The 20,130-nt window shown below is 35.9% G+C and overlaps 1 protein-coding gene across 4 annotated transcripts in view; it reads left to right on the plus strand.

Moving 5' to 3' along the window:
- The window catches only part of CTNNA3 (catenin alpha 3), a 1,736,704-nt gene that overhangs the window by 112,580 nt on the left and 1,603,994 nt on the right, over nt 1–20,130 (plus strand). For all 4 annotated transcript variants that reach the window (XM_059899110.1, XM_059899114.1, XM_059899112.1 and 1 more), the window contains one exon: nt 9,288–9,480. In XM_059899110.1, coding sequence (XP_059755093.1) covers nt 9,288–9,480 — 193 coding nt within the window. The remainder of the gene's footprint in view (nt 1–9,287; nt 9,481–20,130) is intronic.

Raw genomic sequence — 20,130 nt, forward strand, 5'->3', positions numbered from 1 at the left:
ATTCCTAGATATTTTATTATTTTTGTTGCAGTGGTAAATGGGTGTGTTTTCTTAATTTCACTTTCAGATTTTTCATCTTTAGTGTATAGGAATGCTAGAGATTTCTGTGCATTAATTTTGTATCCTGCAACTTTACCAAATTCATTGATTAGCTCTAGTAGTTTTCTGGTAGCATCTTTAGGATTCTCTATGTATAGTATCATGTCATCTGCAAACAGTGACAGTTTTACTTCTTCTTTTCCTATTTGGATTCCTTTTATTTCTTTTTCTTCTCTGATTGCTGTGGCTAACACTTCCAAAACTATGTTGAATAATAGTGGTGAGAGTGGGCAACCTTGTCTTGTTCCTGATCTTAGTGGAAATGTTTTCAGTTTTTCACCATTGAGGACAATATTTGCTGTGGGTTTGTCATATATGGCCTTTATTATGTTGAGGAAAGTTCCCTCTATGCGTACCTTCTGGAGGGTTTTATGATAAATGGGTGTTGAATTTTGTTGAAAGCTTTCTCTGCATCTATTGAGATGATCATATCGTTTTTATTCTTCAATTTGTTAATATGATGTATCACATTGATTGATTTTGTGTATATTGAGGAATCCTTGCATTCCTTGGATAAACCCCCCTTGATCATGGTGTATGATCCTTTTAATGTGCTGTTGGATTCTGTTTGCTAGTATTTTGTTGAGGATTTTTGCATCTATGTTCATCAGTGATATTGTCCTATAGTTTTCTTTCTTTGTGACATCTTTGTCTGGTTTTGGTATCAGGGTGATGGTGGTCTCATAGAATGAGTTTGGGAGTGATCCTCCCTCCCTGCTATATTTTGGAAGAGTTTGAGAAGGATAGGTGTTAACTCTTCTCTCAATGTTTGATAGAATTCGCCTGTGAAGCCATCTGGTCCTGGGCTTTTGTTTGTTGGAAGATTTTTAATCACAGTTTCAATTTCAGTGCTTGTGGTTGGTGTGTTTATATTTTCTGTTTCTTCCTGGTTCAGTCTTGGAAGGTTGTGGTTTTCTAAGAATTTGTCCATTTCTTCCAAGTTGTCCATTTTATTGGCATATAGTTGCTTGTAGTAATCTCTCATGATCCTTTGTATTTCTTCAAGGTCAGTCGTTACTTCTCCTTTTTCATTTTTAATTCTACTGATTTGAGTCTTCTCCCTTTTTTTCTTGATGAGTCCAGCTAATGGTTTATCAATTTTTTTTTATCTTCTCAAAGAACCAGCTTTTAGTTCTATTGATCTTTGCTATTGTTGTCTTCATTTCTTTTTCATTTATTTCTGATCTGATCTTTATGATTTCTTTCCATCTGTTAACTTTCGGGTTTTTTGTTCTTCTTTCTCCAATTGCTGTAGGTGTAAGGTTAGGTTGTTTTTTTGAGATGTTCTGGTGTCTTGAGGTAGGATTGTATTGCTATAAACTTCCCTCTTAGAACTGCTTTTGCTGCGTCCCATAGGTTTTGGGTTGTCGTGTTTTCATTGTCATTTGCTTCTAGGTACTTTTTGATTTCCTCTTTGATTTCTTCAGTGATCTCTTGGTTATTTAGTAGTGTATTGTTTAGCCTCCATGTGTTTGTATTTTTTACAGATTTTTTCCTGTAATTGATATCTAGTCTCATAACATTGTAGTCGGAAAAGATACTTGATACGATTTCAATTTTCTTAAATTTACCAAGGCTTGATTTGTGACCCAAGATATGATCTACCCTGGAGAATGTTCCATGAGCACTTGAGAAGAAAGTGTATTCTGTTGTTTTTGGATGGATTATCCTATAAATATCAATTAAGTCCATCTTGTTTAATGTATCATTTAAAGCTTGTGTTTCCTTATTTATTTTCATTTGGATGATCTGTCCATTGGTGAAAGTGAGGTGTTAAAGTCCCCTACTATGATTTTGTTGCTGTCGATTTCCCCTTTTATGGCTGTTAGCATTTGCCTTATGTATTGAGGTGCTCCTATGTTGGGTGCATAAATATTTACAATTGTTATATCTTCTTCTTGGATTGACCCCTTGATCATTATGTAGTGTCCTTGTCTCTTGTAATAGTCTTTATTTTAAAGTCTATTTTGTCTGATATGAGAATTGCTACTCCAGCTTTCTTTTGATTTCCATTTGCATGGAATATCTTTTTCCATCCCCTCACTTTCAGTCTGTATGTGTCCCTAAGTCTGAAGTGGGTCTCTTGTAGACAGCATATATACGGGTCTTGTTTTTGTATCCATTCAGCCAGTCTATGTCTTTTGGTTGGAGCATTTAATCCATTTACATTTAAGGTAATTATTGATATGTATGTTCCTATTACCATTTTCTTAATTGTTTTGGGTTTGTTATTGTAGGTCTTTTCCTTCTCTTGTGTTTCCTGCCTAGAGAAGTTCCTTTAGCATTTGTTGTAAAGCTGGTTTGGTGGTGCTGAATTCTCGTAGCTTTTGCTTGTCTGTAAAGGTTTTAATTTCTCCATCAAATCTGAATGAGATCCTTGCTGGGTAGAGTAATCTTGGTTGTAGGTTTTTCTCCTTCATCACTCTAAATATGTCCTGCTACTCCCTTCTGGCTTGCAGAGTTTCTGCGGAAAGATCAGCTGTTAACCATATGGGGATTCCCTTGTATGTAATTTGTTGCTTTTCCTTTGCTGCTTTTAGTATTTTTTCTTTGTATGTAATTTTTAATAGTTTGATTAGTATGTGTCTTAGCGTGTTTCTCCTTGGATTTATCCTGTATGGGACTCTCTGTGCTTCCTAGACTTGATTGACTGTTTCCTTTCCCATATTAGGGAAGTTTTCAACTATAATCTCTTCAAATATTTTCCCAGTCCCCTTTTTTTTCCTGTTCTTCTTCTGGGACCCCTATAATTCGAATGTTGGTGCGTTTAATGTTGTTCCATAGGTCTCTGAGACTGTCCTCAATTCTTTTCTTTCTTTTCTCTTTATTCTTCTCTGTGGTAGTTATTTCCATTATTGTATCTTCCAGGTCACTTATCTGTTCTGCCTCAGTTATTCTGCTATTGATTCCTTCTACAGAATTTTTAGTTTCATTTATTGTGTTGTTCATCATTGTTTGCTCTTTAGTTCTTTTTGGTCCTTGTTAAACGTTTCTTGTATTTTCTCCATTTGATTTCCTAGATTTTGTATCCTGTTTACTATCGTTACTCTGAATTCTTTTTTAGGTAGTCTGCGTATTTCCTCTTCAATTGTTTGGTCTGGTGGGTTTTTACCTTGCTCCTTCATCTACTGTGTATTTCTATGTCTTCTCATTTTGTTTAACTTACTGTGTTTGGGGTCTCCTTTTTGCAGGCTGCATGTTTGTAGTTCCCGTTGTTTTTGGTGTCTGCCCCCAGTGGGTAAGGTTTGTTCAGTGAGTTGTGTATGCTTCCTGGTGGAGGGGAGTGGTTCTTGTGTTCTGGTGGATGAAGCTGGATCTTGTCTTTCTGGTGGGCAGCACCACGTCCAGTGTCGTGTTTTGGGGTGTCTGTGACCTTATCATGATTTTAGGCAGCCTCTCTGCTAATGGGTGGGGCTGTGTTCCTTTGTTGCTAGTTGTTTCGCATAGGGTGTCCAGCACTGTAGCTTGCTGGTCGTTTAGTGGAGCTGGGTCTTAGCGTTGAGATGGAGATCTCTGGGAGAGCTTTCGCTGTTTGATATTATGTGGGGCCGGGAGGTCTCTGCTGGACCAATGTCCTTAACTTGGCTCTCCCACCTCAGAGGCTCAGGCCTGACACCAGGCTGGAGCACTAAGACCCTGTCAACCACATGGCTCAGAAGAAAAGGGAGAAAAAAAAGAAAGAAAGAAAAAAATAATAATATAAAGCAAAGTTATTAAAATAAAAAAAATTATTAAAAATAAAAAAATTAAAGTCATAAAAAAAAGAAAGAAAGAAAGAAGAGAGCAACCAAACCGATGAACAAATCCACCAATGATAACAAGTGCTAAAAAGTATACAAAAAAAACCCCCCAAAAAACAAAAAATGGACAGAACCCAGGACAAATGGTAAAAGCAAAGCTATACAGACAAAATCACAGAAAGAAGCATACACATAGACACTCACAAAAAGAGAAAAAGGAAAAAAACATTTATATTAAAAAAAAAGGAAGAGGGCAACCAAATCAATAAACAAATTTACCAATGATAATAAGCTCTAAATACTAAACTAAGATAAACATAAAACCAAAAACAAATTAGATGCAGAAAGCAAACCCCAAGTCTACAGTTGCTCCCAAAGTCCACCACCTCAATTTTGGGATGATTCCTTGTCTATTCAGGTATTCCACAGATGCAAGCTACATCAAATTGATTGTGGAGATTTAATCCGCTGCTTCTGAGGCTGGTGGGAGAAATTTCCCTTTCTCTTCTTTGTTCGCACAGCTCCTGTGGTTCAGCTTTGGATTTAGCCCTGCCTCTGCATGTAGGGTGCCTGAGGGCATCTGTTCCCTGCCTTTTGGGAAGTCTGAGGTCTTCTGCCAGTGTTCAGTAGGTGTTCTGTAGGAGTTGTTCCACATGTGGATGTATTTGTGGGGAGGAAGGTGATCTCCACGTCTTATTCCTCCGCCATCTTGAAGGCCCCTCAGCAACAAAGCTTTTAAAGAGACAATATAAAGAACCTGGAGAGGAGGATGAGAGAGAGGGAGTAGCCCAGATGACCTCTGGGTTTCTGCCTTAGGCTAGAGGTGTCAGTGCCTGAGGTAAGAAACAGATGGAAGAAAGGCAGGTTTGTGGAAGAAGGTTTCCACTTTGGGTATACTGTGTGAAGTGTCTATTGCCTATTCAATTGAATATTAACTCTTTCCTTGACTTTCAAGACTTTTTGTATTTAAGCTACCACCTACTTCCTAGCCTTATTTGTGACCCAATTTCCTATTTTTACCCCGTAGTCTGCCAAACTTGACTATCTGCTACTCTCAGACAAAAATAATTTCCATCTCTTCCCCTTTGTACATGGTCCCCTTCACCTGGCTTGCCTTCCCCTCTATCTCTCATGCCAGAAAACCATCTGTCTTTAAAGGCTCTTTATGGAAGCGCTACTTAATCCTTGTGAATGTTTATCATCTCTTCAGCACTTTCTCTTTACTTATAAGTTTAAGCAGTTATTCTGCCTTTTATATTGCAGCTAGTTGTGTACCCTTCATATCACCATACTGAAGCTTCCTTATCTTTATTTTCTAAATGGCTAGGGTATTGTTTTGAACATAATATGTGCTCAATAAATGTTTATTGGCTTAAAAGGAAATAAAAGAAGATTGTATTTGGTTTTGGGGGAGTGCTGAATGTTAATTGAAGGATAAGTATTTTCTGGGTTCTCAACACCTCAGTCTTTCCCAGTACTTTTGTTAACACAGTGAAAATAGCTTTTGTAGGAAATAAGGAACAGTTGAGATTATCAATGACTTGAAGAAGGGTCTTTTGGACAACTTAATTTTCAGTATGTTTGGAGCAACTAGGGAAGCGCATTTGAATTAGGAAAGATTAGAAAACTCTTTTATTTTTTGGTACTCTAAATTTCAATATATAAATATTACATACCATTAAAATACACCTGGTTTTATGGAATTATACATGTGCAGAATGAATAAAGTAGGGAATTTCTTCTTTTTATATTACTCAAAGTCTCTAATTTAGGACTACTTCAGTGGGGAGCTCATTCTGTATCTATGATGAAGCCTAATACAGATTTATAGACTGAAGAAAAGTGAATAAACCCAAGTTCTTTAAGAGTTGCACACCTGGGCTTCCCTGGTGGTGCAGTGGTTGAGAGTCTGCCTGCCAATGCAGGGGACACGGGTTCGAGCCCTGGCCTGGGAGGATCCCACGTGCCGCGGAGTGGCTGGGCCCGTGAGCCACAATTACTGAGCCTGCGCGTCTGGAGCCTGTGCTCTGCAACAGGAGAGGCCGCGATAGTGAGAGGCCCACGCACCGCGATGAAGAGTGGCCCCCGCTTGCTGCAACTGGAGAAAGCCCTCACACAGAAATGAAGACCCAACACAGCCATAAATAAATAAATAAAACAAATACTTAAAAAAAAAAAAAGTAAAGTCCATTAATTAAAAAAAAAAAAAAAAAAAGAGATGCACACCTGAAGTCAAAGATTATCCATATTAGAGGGACCCCCTAAGGTCTGATAAAGAGGGAAAGGGATCAGTTGTGCACAGTGATAAAAGAAAGGCTAGCAAGATGTGGGCTTGGAGCCTACATTAGAATAATCTTTGCTGTAAATTCCAACTAAAGTTTTTGTGTTCCTTGTAAAAATATAACTGATTTTGTATTGAAAAAATAAATATGAATTACTTTACAAAATAAATTCAGGGCTAATGTTACTGTTTGCTGGTACTCCTTGAAGAGATGGGAGACTTTTTCAAATAACATATGCACCCTCCAACCCTTGGTGAGAATCATCTACTTTCAGGAGCCACAGTCACCTATGGGAGTTGGTTAGATCCCCATAGGTGATTTGGGGTAAAAAAAAGTTTTAGCTTTCTTTTTTTTCCCTACAGGCTTACCAAGCCATATTTACTTTCTGAAATAAAATGAATCATTGAAAGCATCATGACTTTTGTTTAATCAATATTAAATAACTATTGTATGTTGGGGTATTTAAAAAGAAAGGTTAAACTTGAACAAGTTGCAATTGCATTTTTTTTTTTTTGATGGAAGCACAATGTTCTTATACAATGTTCTTTTCACATTTCTTACTTCTCTGGCATTTATTATAAGGAACGAAGCATTTCTGGAATGCTCATTTTAATTTCAAAGCTCAGGCTATTCTATGGAAAACATTTGGCGCTTGGAGGATCTAAACAATAAGAGAGGAATGTTCAGTGGGAAGTGTCATGAATTGTGGCACTTAAAATAAATTCTGAAGGAACATTTTAGACAATGATACTTATTGTTCGTTTTAGAGAAATGTTTTAAACAAGGTGCTATAATTTATCTTAATCTGGGCAAGTATCTTTTAACTTTTGATATATAAATTAGATTGATAATAGTGAGATATTTGTCTTTTGGAATATGTGAAAACCCATGTAATAAATCAGACTTATTATCATCTTTACATAATGCATGATAAAGACACATGGCCCTACTTGACTGCTTGTAAAGCACATAGAATGTGCTTTGTTAATTGACTTCATCACATTTAGCACAGGGGACCCTAAGAGCAAGATATGGGTAGACCCAGAGAGAACATCTTTGACAAGGATTCCATGGGGAATGGACTAGAAAACACCCATTAAATGGCATCCAATATTTGTGTCATGTTATGCATCTTAAAAAACACTTTATATTATTTAAACTTCATATACTCTTATAGGATAATATGGTTATTCTCATTTTCCAAGAAAGGAAATAAAGGCTTGCTACAAGGAACTCCAGTCTGGGTTGTGAATATGGGAATAAAGCAAATTAGAATAAAGAAGAGGGTCTTTTGGACAGGGGAAGGCAATAGCAGAGCAGACAAAAACAATTTTCATCCACATATTTCCCCCATAGCTTGTAAGTTCTTTCTCAGTTCCTGGCTAAGAACTGGGTCCAGATAACCAAATAAACAAATACTTAATGCTCCATTAATAATAAACAAGCAAAATCTCCAGGGACTGCAGAGCAGGAAGGATTATGTATAGTCTGTTGTCAAAGATGTGGTGCATATTTGTTAAAAGCCTCGGCTATTTGATGACATGCACCAGCCTAGCTTTCAATAAGAGTTTCAGGTCTTCTATTTTAAATACTGGATAAAAGTTTTGTTTTTTCTTTCTTCCTCTGCAATGGGGATCTTCCAGGTTTGCTTATGAAAATGTTAACCAAATTTTTTTATTGGAATTCAAGGTTTAATTAAGAAATGTATATTTTTCACAATGTAATTTTGTGTAAGGTTTTGTTTCCAAATATAAGTGCTTAATTTCTATCTCCAAACAATGCTCTTATCATGAGTTTATTCTTTTTTTAAAAAAAATAAAATTTTATTTATTTATTTATTTTTGGCTGTGTTGGGTCTTCATTGCTGTGAGTGGGCTTTCTCTAGTCATGGCAAGTGGGGGCTACTCTTCCTTGCGGTGCGCGGGCTTCTCATTGTGGTGGCTTCTCTTGTTGCGGAGCACGGGCTTCACGCGTGCGGGCTTCAGTAGTTGTGGCACGCAGAGTCAGTAGTTTTGGCCCGTGGACTCTAGAGCGCAGGCTCAGTAGTTGTGGCGCACAGGCTTAGGTGCTCCGTGGGACGTGGGATCTTCCCAGACCAGGGCTTGAACCCATGTCCCCTGCATTGGCAGGCAGATTCTTAATGACTGTACCACCAGGGAAGTCGCATGAGTTTATTCTTATTTTAAACAAATTTACAAAAGTAATACATGCTCATTATTAACATATTCAGGCAATTCAAAATATAGACATTAAAACGTCCCTCTGTTCAACTACCCCATTCATTAAGCCATTAATATAAGAAATATTTATTGAACAACTACTTTGTGATTGTTCTGAGTGAGGGAGAACAAACCATATTTCCTGTTTTCATGGAGTTTACATTTTAGTATTAGAAGGATGCAATAAACATATATGAACAAATAAAAAATATCAGGCTCTATAAATGTTCTGAAGAATTATAACGTGTAGTGAGGGGACAGAGTGGGAGAGGGTGGGGATTGGGGTGGTCAGGGAAGGCCTCTTGATAGAGCACTTAGAGGAGGACCTGATTGCTTGAGAGGCCAACTGAGTTGGGGGGAGTGTGGGAGACAGGTAAAAGAGTTTATAGAGGGCCAGAATGTAGATCATAGTAAGGATTTGGGTTTTGTCTTTCTGAAGTAACCACTGTTCTACATGTTTCAGAGTGGTTCTGCACCCCCTGCCCCAACATTAGTAATCTCTATTCTTAACCTACATATATTAATACTTATTGACTTAATTATAATTATTTTTGCCTCCCTCTTAATATAGATTGCTGGCTACAAAGTGATATAAATAATCATTTGCTATATGTATATCAAATAATATATATGTGTATATTGAGTATTGTGTATTTTGCATTGGTCCAATAGTAAAACTTGATGAGATTCAATCTCTATCCCTCCTTCCTTCCTCCCCTCCTCACTCCCCCCATCCCTCCCTTCCTTCCTGTCTTTAGTTAGGAACTCTGTGGTAGCTGGTAATACTGCTCTTGGTGCCTTGACCTGACTTTTGGGAATGTACCAGTAGTGTTGCGAGTGAATCATGTTATTAAGAAATACTTCCTTTTGTTCTGGGCTATGATATCCCAGGGCTGTGTTCCTCTCACAATTTGTCTAATGAGTGACTTGTATTTTTCCAATTTTAGGTTACTACACTTGTAAATTGTCCCCAGAATCCTTCCAACAGGAAAAAAGGACGTTCAAAAAGAGCCAGAGTCCTTCTAGCTTCTGTGGAGGAAGCAACTTGGAATTTATTAGACAAGGGAGAGAAGATTGCTCAAGAAGCCACAGTTTTAAAGGAAGAGCTTATTGGGGCCCTTGAGGAAGTTCGCAAAGAAAGTGAGTACTCTGGTCCTGCTCAGGAGCAAACTGCTCCTGATGTTAGTTACCGAATTAGATTTGAGTGTTGTGTTTTAGTTGACTTGAGTTTAGTTAGTCTTTTGTAGAGCTCTGAGGAGCTAGCTGTTGGAGGCAGGGTGGCTCATTAGGCAGCTCCAAGACTCAGACCCCCCTCCTGGTCCTTCCTTTAGTTGTTCAGTTCTCCTCATGCCATAGTTTATCCATAATAAACAAAGAGAAATGTACAATTTTTGTCATAAAATGAGAAGTGACTAATGAAGCTGAAGACATATTTTCCCATACATAAACAAATTATGAAGTTCCTTGTAAACAGTTAGAGATGGAAGTTTCAGACCTGGCCACCTCAGAGGTACATTTTTTATTTTTCATTATTCTGGAGGTTTAGATTTCCTAAACATAAAAATTGTTTTGCATAAACTATGTATAACTCATGTTGCTGCTATGTTAGCATTAAATAATGAGGGGAAACGCAGTGGGGAGGGATAAATCAGGAGCTTGGGATGAACATACACACACTACTATGTATAAGATAGATAACCAACAAAGACCTGCTATATAGCATAGGGAACTTTACTCAATATTCTGTGATAACCTATATAAGAAAGGAATCTAAAAAAGAATGAATATATGCATATGTATAACTGAATCACTTTGCTGTTCACCTGAAACTAACACAACATTGTAAATCAACTACACTCCAAAAAAAAAAAAAACCACACACACAAAAATATTACATAATAAAAGTGTATATTTCACCTTTTGGTATCTTGAACAGTTTTATTATAATGAATGTCTCATTTGCAGGCTATTTTATAAAGAACTGCACAATATTCTTTAGTTAATGGAATGATTTTATACATCAACTTGCTGCTAGGAACTATTTTGAGAGGATAAGGAAGCAAATTTTCCTGTTCAGCTTTGTAAAAGAGACTAGGGGTGTTCAAATATTTTCCTCTCCCCATCCCAAACATAACTTTAAGAAAATCAGGAAATTTTTGCTAATTAAATAATTAAAATGAATATACTAGCCACAATAAAGTTTAAGTCAAATACAGGGGAGTTTTTTGCTATAGTTATATATGATTTATATATTAAAGGGATTCTTTGGACAATATATAGAAAACATAATGCCTAAGATAATTTGAAATAAATTCATCATTTCTCCTTGCTCCCTACCACCTCAGACCTACTCTTTCTCCTATCTTCTCTGCTCTGGTACCATCATCCACTTAGTTACCAAGTCAGTTAGACTCTTCATTTTTATTTTACCCTCTCTTCCAATTAGCCGCCAAGTTCAACAAATTCTATCTCCTTTTGTTTCTCAGATCTGTTCTCTCGTCTCCATTCCTAATGTTGCCTTCTGAATTCTGCCTTAGCCTTGTCCTATACCAAAGCCAAACATGTTTTTCAAAAATGAAAATATACTCATTTTACTTCCCTGGTTAAAATCATTTTAGTAACCTTTGAAGGATTAGGGGACTGTCTTTCTGGGTAAAGTTCAAACTTTTAAACCTAGCTACCACAACATTCCATGATTTGGCTTCTACTATTCTCTCCCTTCTCATTTCCTGATTCTGTTCCCCTCTCAAACTTCCTTCCAAGTAAGGACTCATAGCATCTTGAATGGTACGTGTTGCTTTATGCTTCTGTGCCTGTTACCAGCAATTCCCTTCACCTGGATTGCCCTTTTCACTCAGCCAATTCTTATGTAGCAAAACTCAGCCCAGGTCATCTTTCACAGGAAGTGTTTACTGACACCTTGATGCTGATATAGATGCCCTTCTTTATGTCCTGACAGACTAGGCATCTCTCTTTCATAGCACTTGCCACCCCATACACCAGACATTGATTATTTGTTCAATAAATCTAGACTCAATTTCTTGCATTTTTTTTGACCACACCACGTGGCATGTGGGATCTTTGTTCCCCGAATAGGGATTGAACCCATGCCCCCTGCAGTGGAAGCGCAGTCTTAACCACTGGATGGCCAGGGAAGTCCCTAGACTCAATTTCTTCAAGGTGGCAAGCACCAAGTCTATTTGATTAGCGATGCCTGACATATAGCAGATACCTGGTAAATGTTTATTAAATAAAAAAAGAATCTAAGCATCATTTTATCATTTTATATTATAAAAATTTATAATAGATTTATCTTTGCTTTTATGAAAAATTATCTCTCATGGTTCCTTTTCTAAGTCTTTGGAAGGAATATGAAAGGAATATGAACCCTATTTGGTACTGTTTCTCTCGGAAAATGTGATCTATTTGACAACATAGTTTCCACAAGTCACATGGCAATAAATTTGTAAGCCATTGGTCTTTCTTAGAAGGGAACAATAATTGTAATAATTGTCAAGAAATGGTATTTGCTTTTTTTAAAAAAAGTAATCAACACTTTTAGCTCAATAAAAGTAAATTATTTTAAGGAAAAGTTCTCAAAGAGAAGTCTTTGGATTCTAGGATTATGCAGTGTGTCCTTCACTATGTTCTGTTATAATGTGTGAAATACATATATATGGCATATGCTGTATACACAACAAATACATTTGGTTAAAGATCACCAAGTGCTTTATACTCTGAATCTTTTTGACAAACTGCCAAATTGAACTACTGCCACTAGAGTGTAGGAAGAAAGCAGTGAAATGGCAAGTGGTTCTGGAATTTGGGGAATGGCCAATGCTTATCCTATGGATAGCAGAGATGGTGACAGTAAGAGCACTGTTCTCTAAGACTTGGAAGGAATTTTAGCTCAGTGGTGGAGTTGAAGTATCAGGAGAATGAGTTCTGATCCAAGCAATTCTGTATGATACTAGAAACATATTTTAAAGTTTTCCTGCTTTCATTCTTTTTTTTCTTTTCTTTGTTTTTTAAGGGCTTTGTCTAGTGGTATAATGTGAAGGACTAGTAAAGAGCAAATGATAAGTTTAATGCATTTGAAAAAGTGAAAAATATTGGAAGTAGAGGATATTTTCATCTATATATATATTGACTTATTTTCAAGAAGAAGAATTTTGAGAGTAATTTAGAGATTTTTTTCTAATAAAAACATAGTGTAATTTATATAGCCTTATTATAGGATTCTCTTTTATTCTGTTTTACTGCCTTTAGTGGCCTTAGAGAGTCAAAGTGATAAATAAAATGGGCCTTTGGTTACCTAAAGAATATGCTTGTAGAAGATACGTATGGATAGTATTGGGTGGGAATGGTGAAAGGAAAGGTGAAACTGTCAAGATCCAGAAAACGTGGTCCACGTAGTGATTATATATGGTCACTCATGGTCTTATACAATGGTTAAGTATTAAATCTGGTATTTATTTAAATAGTTTTAGCATATTCACATTACAGTGACCTAGGAATTAGCTAAGAATTGTTCATAATGTCTAGATTATATATTTTGCCTATAGCATATTTACTACCTTTGTGTAGCCTCTGCTCCCCTACAGCAGACATTGCTTCTAAGTCACACAATTGCTTATACAATATGTATGGTTTTTTAGTGGTTTATTGAGAATGACATATATACAAAAAGTGCATATATTATCATGAACAACTCAATACATTTTCATTATGAATACACTAATGTAACCTCCACCTAGATCAAGAAATAGAACATTACTAGAACCCTAGAAGCACCCTCTGTGCCACTTACTACTCCCTCACCTCACAAGTACCATTATCCTGGTTATTACATAAGTTAGTTTTTTTTTCCCTCTTTTTGAACTTTGTGTAAGTGGGATCATACAGTATGCAGTCTCTTGAGCCTGGCTTCTTTTGCTCAATGTGTCTTACCATATAGTAGTTCATTTGTTTTCATTGATGAATAGGTCATAATTATTTATCCACTCTACTGTTGATGGATATTTGAGTTGTTTCCAGTTTTTGGCTTTAATGTACATCGCTATTATGTATGCATTACTTTTGGTGCATGAATGTAGACATTGCTATTGGGTTTATACCTAGGAAAGAAATTGCTGGGTCATAAGGTATACACTCAGCTTTAATAGACGGTACCAAGCAATTTTCCAGAGTGGACTTTCCAATTGACACTCTCATCAGTAAGGTATAAGAATTCCAGTGGTTCTATATTCTTGCTCAGTTGGTGTTAACAAGTGTCAGTGTTTTAATTAAACTGTATGTGGTGGTATCCCATTGTAGTTTTTTTTTCTTTATTTTATTTTTTAATTGAAGTATAGTTGATTTGAAGTGTTGTGTTAGTTTCTGGTGTACAGCAAAGTGATTCAGTTATACATATATATTCTTTTCATATTCTTTTCCATTATGGTTTATTACAGGATACTGAATATAGTTCCCTGTGCTATATAGTAGGACCTTGTTGTTTATCTATTTTAGATATAGTAGTTTGTATCTGCTAATCCCAAACTCCTAATTTATCCCTCCCCCACCCTCTTTCCCCTTTGGTAACCATAAGTTTGTTTTCTATATCTGTGAGTCTGTTTCTGTTTTGTAAATAAGTTCATTTGTATCATGTTTTAGATTCCCTATGTAAGTGATATCATATGGTATTTATCTTTCTCTTTCTGACATTTCACTTAGTATGATAATCTCTAGGTCCATCTATATTGCTAAAAATGGCATTATTTCATTCTTTTTTTATGGCTGAGCAGTATTCCATTGTATATATATACTACCTCTTCTTTATTCATTCACCTGTTGATGGACAGTTAGGTTGTTTTCATGTCTTGCCTATTGTAAATAGTGCTGCTATGAACATTGGGGTGCATGTATCTTTTCTTAAAAAACATTTATTTATTTATTTATTTATTTATTTGGCTGCGCCAGGTCTTCATTGAGGCATGTGGGATCTTTTAGTTGTGGCATGCAGGATCTAGTTCCCTGACCAGGGATCGAACCCAAGCCCCCTACATTGGGAGAGCTGAGTCTTAGCCACTGGACCACCAGAGAAGTACCAGGGGTGCATGTATCTTTTTGAATTAGAGTTTTTTCCGGTGTATGCCCAGGAGTGAGATTGCTGGATCACCTGGCAACTCTATTTTTAGTTTTTTTAAGAAATCTCTGTACTGTTTTCCAGAGTGGCTGCACCAATTTACCTTCCCACCAACAGTGTAGGAGGGTTCCCTTTTCTCCACACCCTCTCCAGCATTTGTTATTTATTTATTTTTTAAAAATAAATTTATTTATTTATTTTTATTTTTGGCTGCGTTGGGTCTTCATTGCTGCACACGGGCTTTCTCTAGTTGCGGCGAGTGGGGGCTACTCTTCGTTGTGGTGTGCAGGCTTCTCATTGCGGTGGCTTCTCTTGTTGTGGAGCATGGGCTCTAGGTGCGTGGGCTTCAGTAGTTGTAGCACACAGGCTCAGTAGTTGTGGCTCACGGGCTCTAGAGTGCAGGCTCAGTAGTTGTGGTGCATGGGCTTAGTTGCTCTGTGGCATGTGGCATCTTCCCGGACCAGGGCTCGAACCCTTGTCTCCTGCATTGGCAGACGGATTCTTAACCACTATGCCACCAGGGAAACCCCAGCATTTGTTATTTGTAAACTTTTAAATGATGGCCATTCTGACCTGTGTGAAGTGATACTTCATTGTAGTTTTGATTTGCATTTCTTTAATAATTAGCGATGCTGAGCATCTTTTCATGTGCCTATTGGCCATCTGTATGTTTCTTTGGAGAATGTCTATTTAGGTCTTCTGCCCATTTTTTGATTGGGTTGTTTGTTTTTTTGTTGAGTTGCGTGAGCTGTTTGTATATTTTGGAAATTAGTCCCTTGTCGGTTGCACTGTTTGCAAATATCTTCTCCCAGTCTGTAGGTTGTCTTTTTGTTTTGTTGATGGTTTCCTTTGCTGTGCAAAAGCTTATAAGTTTGATCAGGTTCCATTTGTTTATTTTTGCTTTTATTTCTATTGCCTTGGGAAACCCATTGTAGTTTTAATTTGTTCTTGTTATGAGTCTTTTTTTAGTTGTAGCTATTAAAGAATCTTCTCCCTTTCATTAATTTAAGCATTTTTGATATTCAGAAGTAATTTTGATAAACTCAAGTTAATCATTTTATTCCTTTATGGGTAGAGATTTTTCTGTTTTGTAAAAAATTTTGCCTATTACGAAGTGAAGAAGATATCCTCTTGTATTGTCATCTAGAGGCTTTATTGTTTTACCTTTACAATCCATCTGGAAACAAATTTTTATGAATGGTGTGAATTAGGGGTCATGATTCACTTTTTTTCATATGGGAATAAAACTAATCCAACATCATATGGATGCATATGGAAGTATCATGGTTCCAGTACCATTTATTGAAAAAAACACTCACAACCCTACTCTTTCTTAATTGAATCACTTTTGCACCTTTGCTGAAAATCAGTTGACCATATCTGTGTGAGTTTCCTTTGGAACTCTCTTCTGTTCCATTGATTCACATATCCTTATAGCAATAACACATTGTCTTGATTACTGTATATCATAGTAAGTATTGAAATAAAAATTATTTTGATTTGGCTATTCTAGGTCCCTTGCATTTCCATAAAATTTTGGAATCAGCTTCTCAATTTTTACAAAGAAACCTGCTGGGATTTTGATTGGGATTAAACTGGATCTATAGATCAATTTGTGCTGAACTGACATTTTTAATAGTAATGAGTCTTCTGATTCAAAAACATGTAATTCATTTTTTTAATGATATTGTAAATGGTACTTTAAAACATTTTAATTTTAAATCTACCTTCAAATTCATGATACTTTTTTCCTGACGATACTTTTTTCCTGACTTCTCCAGTCTATTTTTAAGTCCATCCAGTGAATTTTTCACTTTAGTTATTATGCATTTTTATTTCTTTAATTTTCATTTGTTTTTTAAAAATAGTTTTTATATCTGTGAAAATAGAAATAGAAATAGTTTTCTTTAATTTCTTTCCAAATTCTAGTTCCCTGCTGAAATTTTGTCTTGCCATTACTTTTCTTGAACATCTCCATTACAGTTAATTCCTATATCTGACATGTCCAATATGTGGCTCTCCTGTAGGTTTGTTTCTATTGTCTATTTTTCCTTTTGGTTTTTAAAGTAACTGATTTTGTCTCCTGGTGTCTTGAATAGTTTTTGATCAAATGCTGGGCATTGTGGATGAAAATTTTAGAATTAATTTTTAAAGATTATTCTATTTCTAGCTAGCCCTTACTCTTGGCTGTAGCATCTCAGAGGTCTCAGTTGAAAGTATAGGATATTTAACAGGACATTTCATCTTAGGCAGTCTCAGAACTCCAATTTTATCTCTCTGACTTCCTGAAGGGGGGAAAAATTCTTTGCTTAACATCTCATTCTCTCAGCTGCCATTGTTTTGGCTTCTCTCTTGTTCAGTCTCTCTGCCATTTGGTTTCTTATAATCGTATACAAAAAAGTCAACTTCAGGTGGATTTAGGATCTAAAAGTTAAAAACTCAGTGAAAAATAAGGGTGAATATTTTTAAGGCTTTGGATGTTCAACAGGATTTATTAAACATGAAACAAAAAACTATAAAGAAAAGACTGACATTTTATTATACCAAAACTAAGAACTTTCTTACATCAAAAAAATTTTTAAAGAAAATGAAAAGACACCCTTAGAAAAGATATTGGCATAAACACAACAAGGGATTAATAACAAGAACACATAAAGAACTCTCATAAATCAATAAGAAAGACAAAAGAAAAATGGGCATGCAAAGGTTTTTACAGAAGAATAAGTACCAACAAAAATACAAAGAGATGTTCAACCTCGTTAATGATCAGGGACATGCAAATGAGATACCATTTTATGCAATTCAATTGGCAAAAATTTAAAAGTCTAACGTGTTACAAAGACTTCAAAGCAATAGTATCTTTTATACATTGCTTATGGGAATGTAAATTGGTGCAACTATTTTGAAGAACAGTTTTGGTGTGTCACTTTAGTCAAATGCCAATGTTCCATGTACATATAGGTATGCTTCTGGACTCAAATCTATTATATTTCTGGTGTTGTGGGTGTGTAGAAATGCAGTTGTTTTTTTAAGACTGGCGCTTCTTGAGGTATTACCTCTAAAATGAAACTTTGGATAGTAATTTCAAAAAGAGGGAAACATTTGAGACATGCAAACACACATGGTCTGTTTCTTTGGGATCTTTATAATGGTAAGATTATGGTACTTTATTTGGTTTATGTTAGAGACAAATTTTACAAAAGTGGTGTGACACAGTATATGGCATTTGCTGTTAATACACAAAATTGCAAAGAACAAAGAATTGTTTTAACAGAGATTATACATACTTTCTGTTCATAAACATTTAGGAATATGTGCTGTTCTCAGGGCTCTAATTCTAAAGATGCTACTTTTTCTAATACGTAGAAAGATAAGTATAGTGATATATGGTCTGTTGTGGAGGCTGGGATAACTACACTTTGAAGTTTTGTTAACATCATGAACCGTCTTTCATAATAAATTCTAGAGATAAATAGTAAACAAAGATATTATTAGTTTTGCTGTTTGGAAAAAAAGATAACTAATCATCTGGGTTTAGCAAAAGTCTTAAAGGTTTGTCAGTTAAATCAGAGTCTTTTTCCTTAGAACATTTAAAAATAATATTTAGTTTTCTCATGTAAACATTAACTGCTTTATCTTAATAATTACACATTTTTAGATTCTTAGTAAAAATTACACATTTTTAGATATAAAAGTATGGGTTCCTTAATGTATAAAGGGATAATTAATTTGAGATTTCAAGAGTGTTCAGAGAAAGGTTACAATTCAACTCTTTTGTACACTGCCATACAAACCAAGGTGCCTACACAGGTGGAGCACAGCACCTATCAAATCCCCATATATTGATACTTTGGTTTAAATTTTCTGGAGCTGGAACGTGTAGTCTAACATCAGTAGTCTTGGCAGTTTATGCCTACCAGAGCCAGCAGTTGGAAACACGTACTGTGGCCTTCGTATTTATGTATGTCAGATGGGAGAGGACTTGCAAATTTGTTGGAATCCTGCCACTGCTAAAATATTTCCCCATCTATTTTTAATTGTGGGCCTCCACCAAGGCCACCATGAGCCAATAAATGAGGAGCTTTTTAATCCATCAGGAGCCCTCTAATTAATATAGCTCTTCTTCTCAAATATGGGGCTAGGTATTTTATACTAAAAGAAATGCTATGCTATCTAGTCTATTAATGTAGGAGCCTCCCAACTAATGGCATGTTTGTAAAGCTTAGGCCAGCAGCAGCTGACAACTTGCCCCACTTTGCATGGCTCATGAGTATTTCTAGCAGGGTAGATGATGTGGCTTGTAGCTAGGGGACTATCTCCCTTCCCAGTGAGAAGTAAACAAGCAAAATGTACACATTCCTCTTGTGCATAATATACATATTCAGGGTATTTAAAAAAGTTATCCCTCTTTCTACATTTCCATGGTTCTTTACCTTCATGATTTGCAAGACCCTAGGTTTGCATTTTTTTTCCCAGCAGGAATTAGGAATGAAGACTTACTATCATCCATATTAGTCAGAGAAAACAGTTACTTCTAGAGAGTGTTATTCCTGGAAAATGGTATCTTGAAAGTGTAATTAGTCTTCCTATCAGGATACTTGAGTACTCAAACAACAAATGCCATTATAGAATTTACAATAATGAACCTTTAAAATGTTACCTATTGCCTTCCTGATTATTCAATGCATTTTTTTTTTTTTTTTTTTTGGTAGAGGGAAATAAGTTGTTTCCTAGGGAAAGTAGAGATTTAAGAAATTTACTGGTGTCCATTTCGGGTGACCTGAGTTGAAAGATCTTATCTTTTGAAACTCAGATCTATGGAACATTTTTTTTTTTTTTTTGGTTGGTTTTTGCTTTCTCTTTCTCTCTTGTTTTTAAATTTTAGTCCTTTTATTGATTGATTAATTGATTGGCTGTGCCACATGACTTGGGGGATCTTAGTTCCCTGACCAGGGATTGAACCCTGGCAGTGAGAGCTCGGAGTCCTAACCACTGGACCACCAGGGAATTCCCTATGGAACATTTTTTAATAAAAGAAAATAGCAGTTCATTTTTAGTTAACCATCCCTAAGTAACAGGTTAGCTCCAACCACTCTGCTCAACAACGTTGCAGTTAGGACTTAGATAAAATGTTTGGTGTTTACCACCACTTACTCACAGCCTATATATGGTTTCAAAGGCAACAGCTGCTGCCTTGTTATTTCCATCTATTGCTATGTTGATGTTGTGTGTATTTAACTGTTATTATAAGAGTGTTCTTAGATAAGCATAAAGTCACAAATACTATAATCTTTTCCACCAAGTACAGTGTGCTTTAGGAATTGCAGTTCATTCTTCATTAGAAAGAGGATGATGAACTCTTGTTCAAACACATTTTAACATGCATGCATGGTGTCTTGTAGCTGGCAGAATGTTTATGGAAACACTTCCATTGAAGACTGATGAGCTAATTAGCTACATTGCTTGTAAACTACTAATTGCTGGAAAACACTCAACATGGCATCCCTTAGCATTCACTTGAAAAATCTGCAGCAGGCTTTTCTTTTTTTTTAATTGAAATATAGTTGATTTACAATATTGTGTTGGTTTCAGGTATACAGCAAAAGTGATTCAGTTATATATATATTTTCAGATTATATTCCATTATAGGCTATTATAAGATA

The sequence above is a fragment of the Balaenoptera ricei genome, chromosome 16 (assembly GCF_028023285.1).
Source record: "Balaenoptera ricei isolate mBalRic1 chromosome 16, mBalRic1.hap2, whole genome shotgun sequence".
Classification (NCBI taxonomy): Eukaryota; Metazoa; Chordata; class Mammalia; order Artiodactyla; family Balaenopteridae; genus Balaenoptera; species Balaenoptera ricei.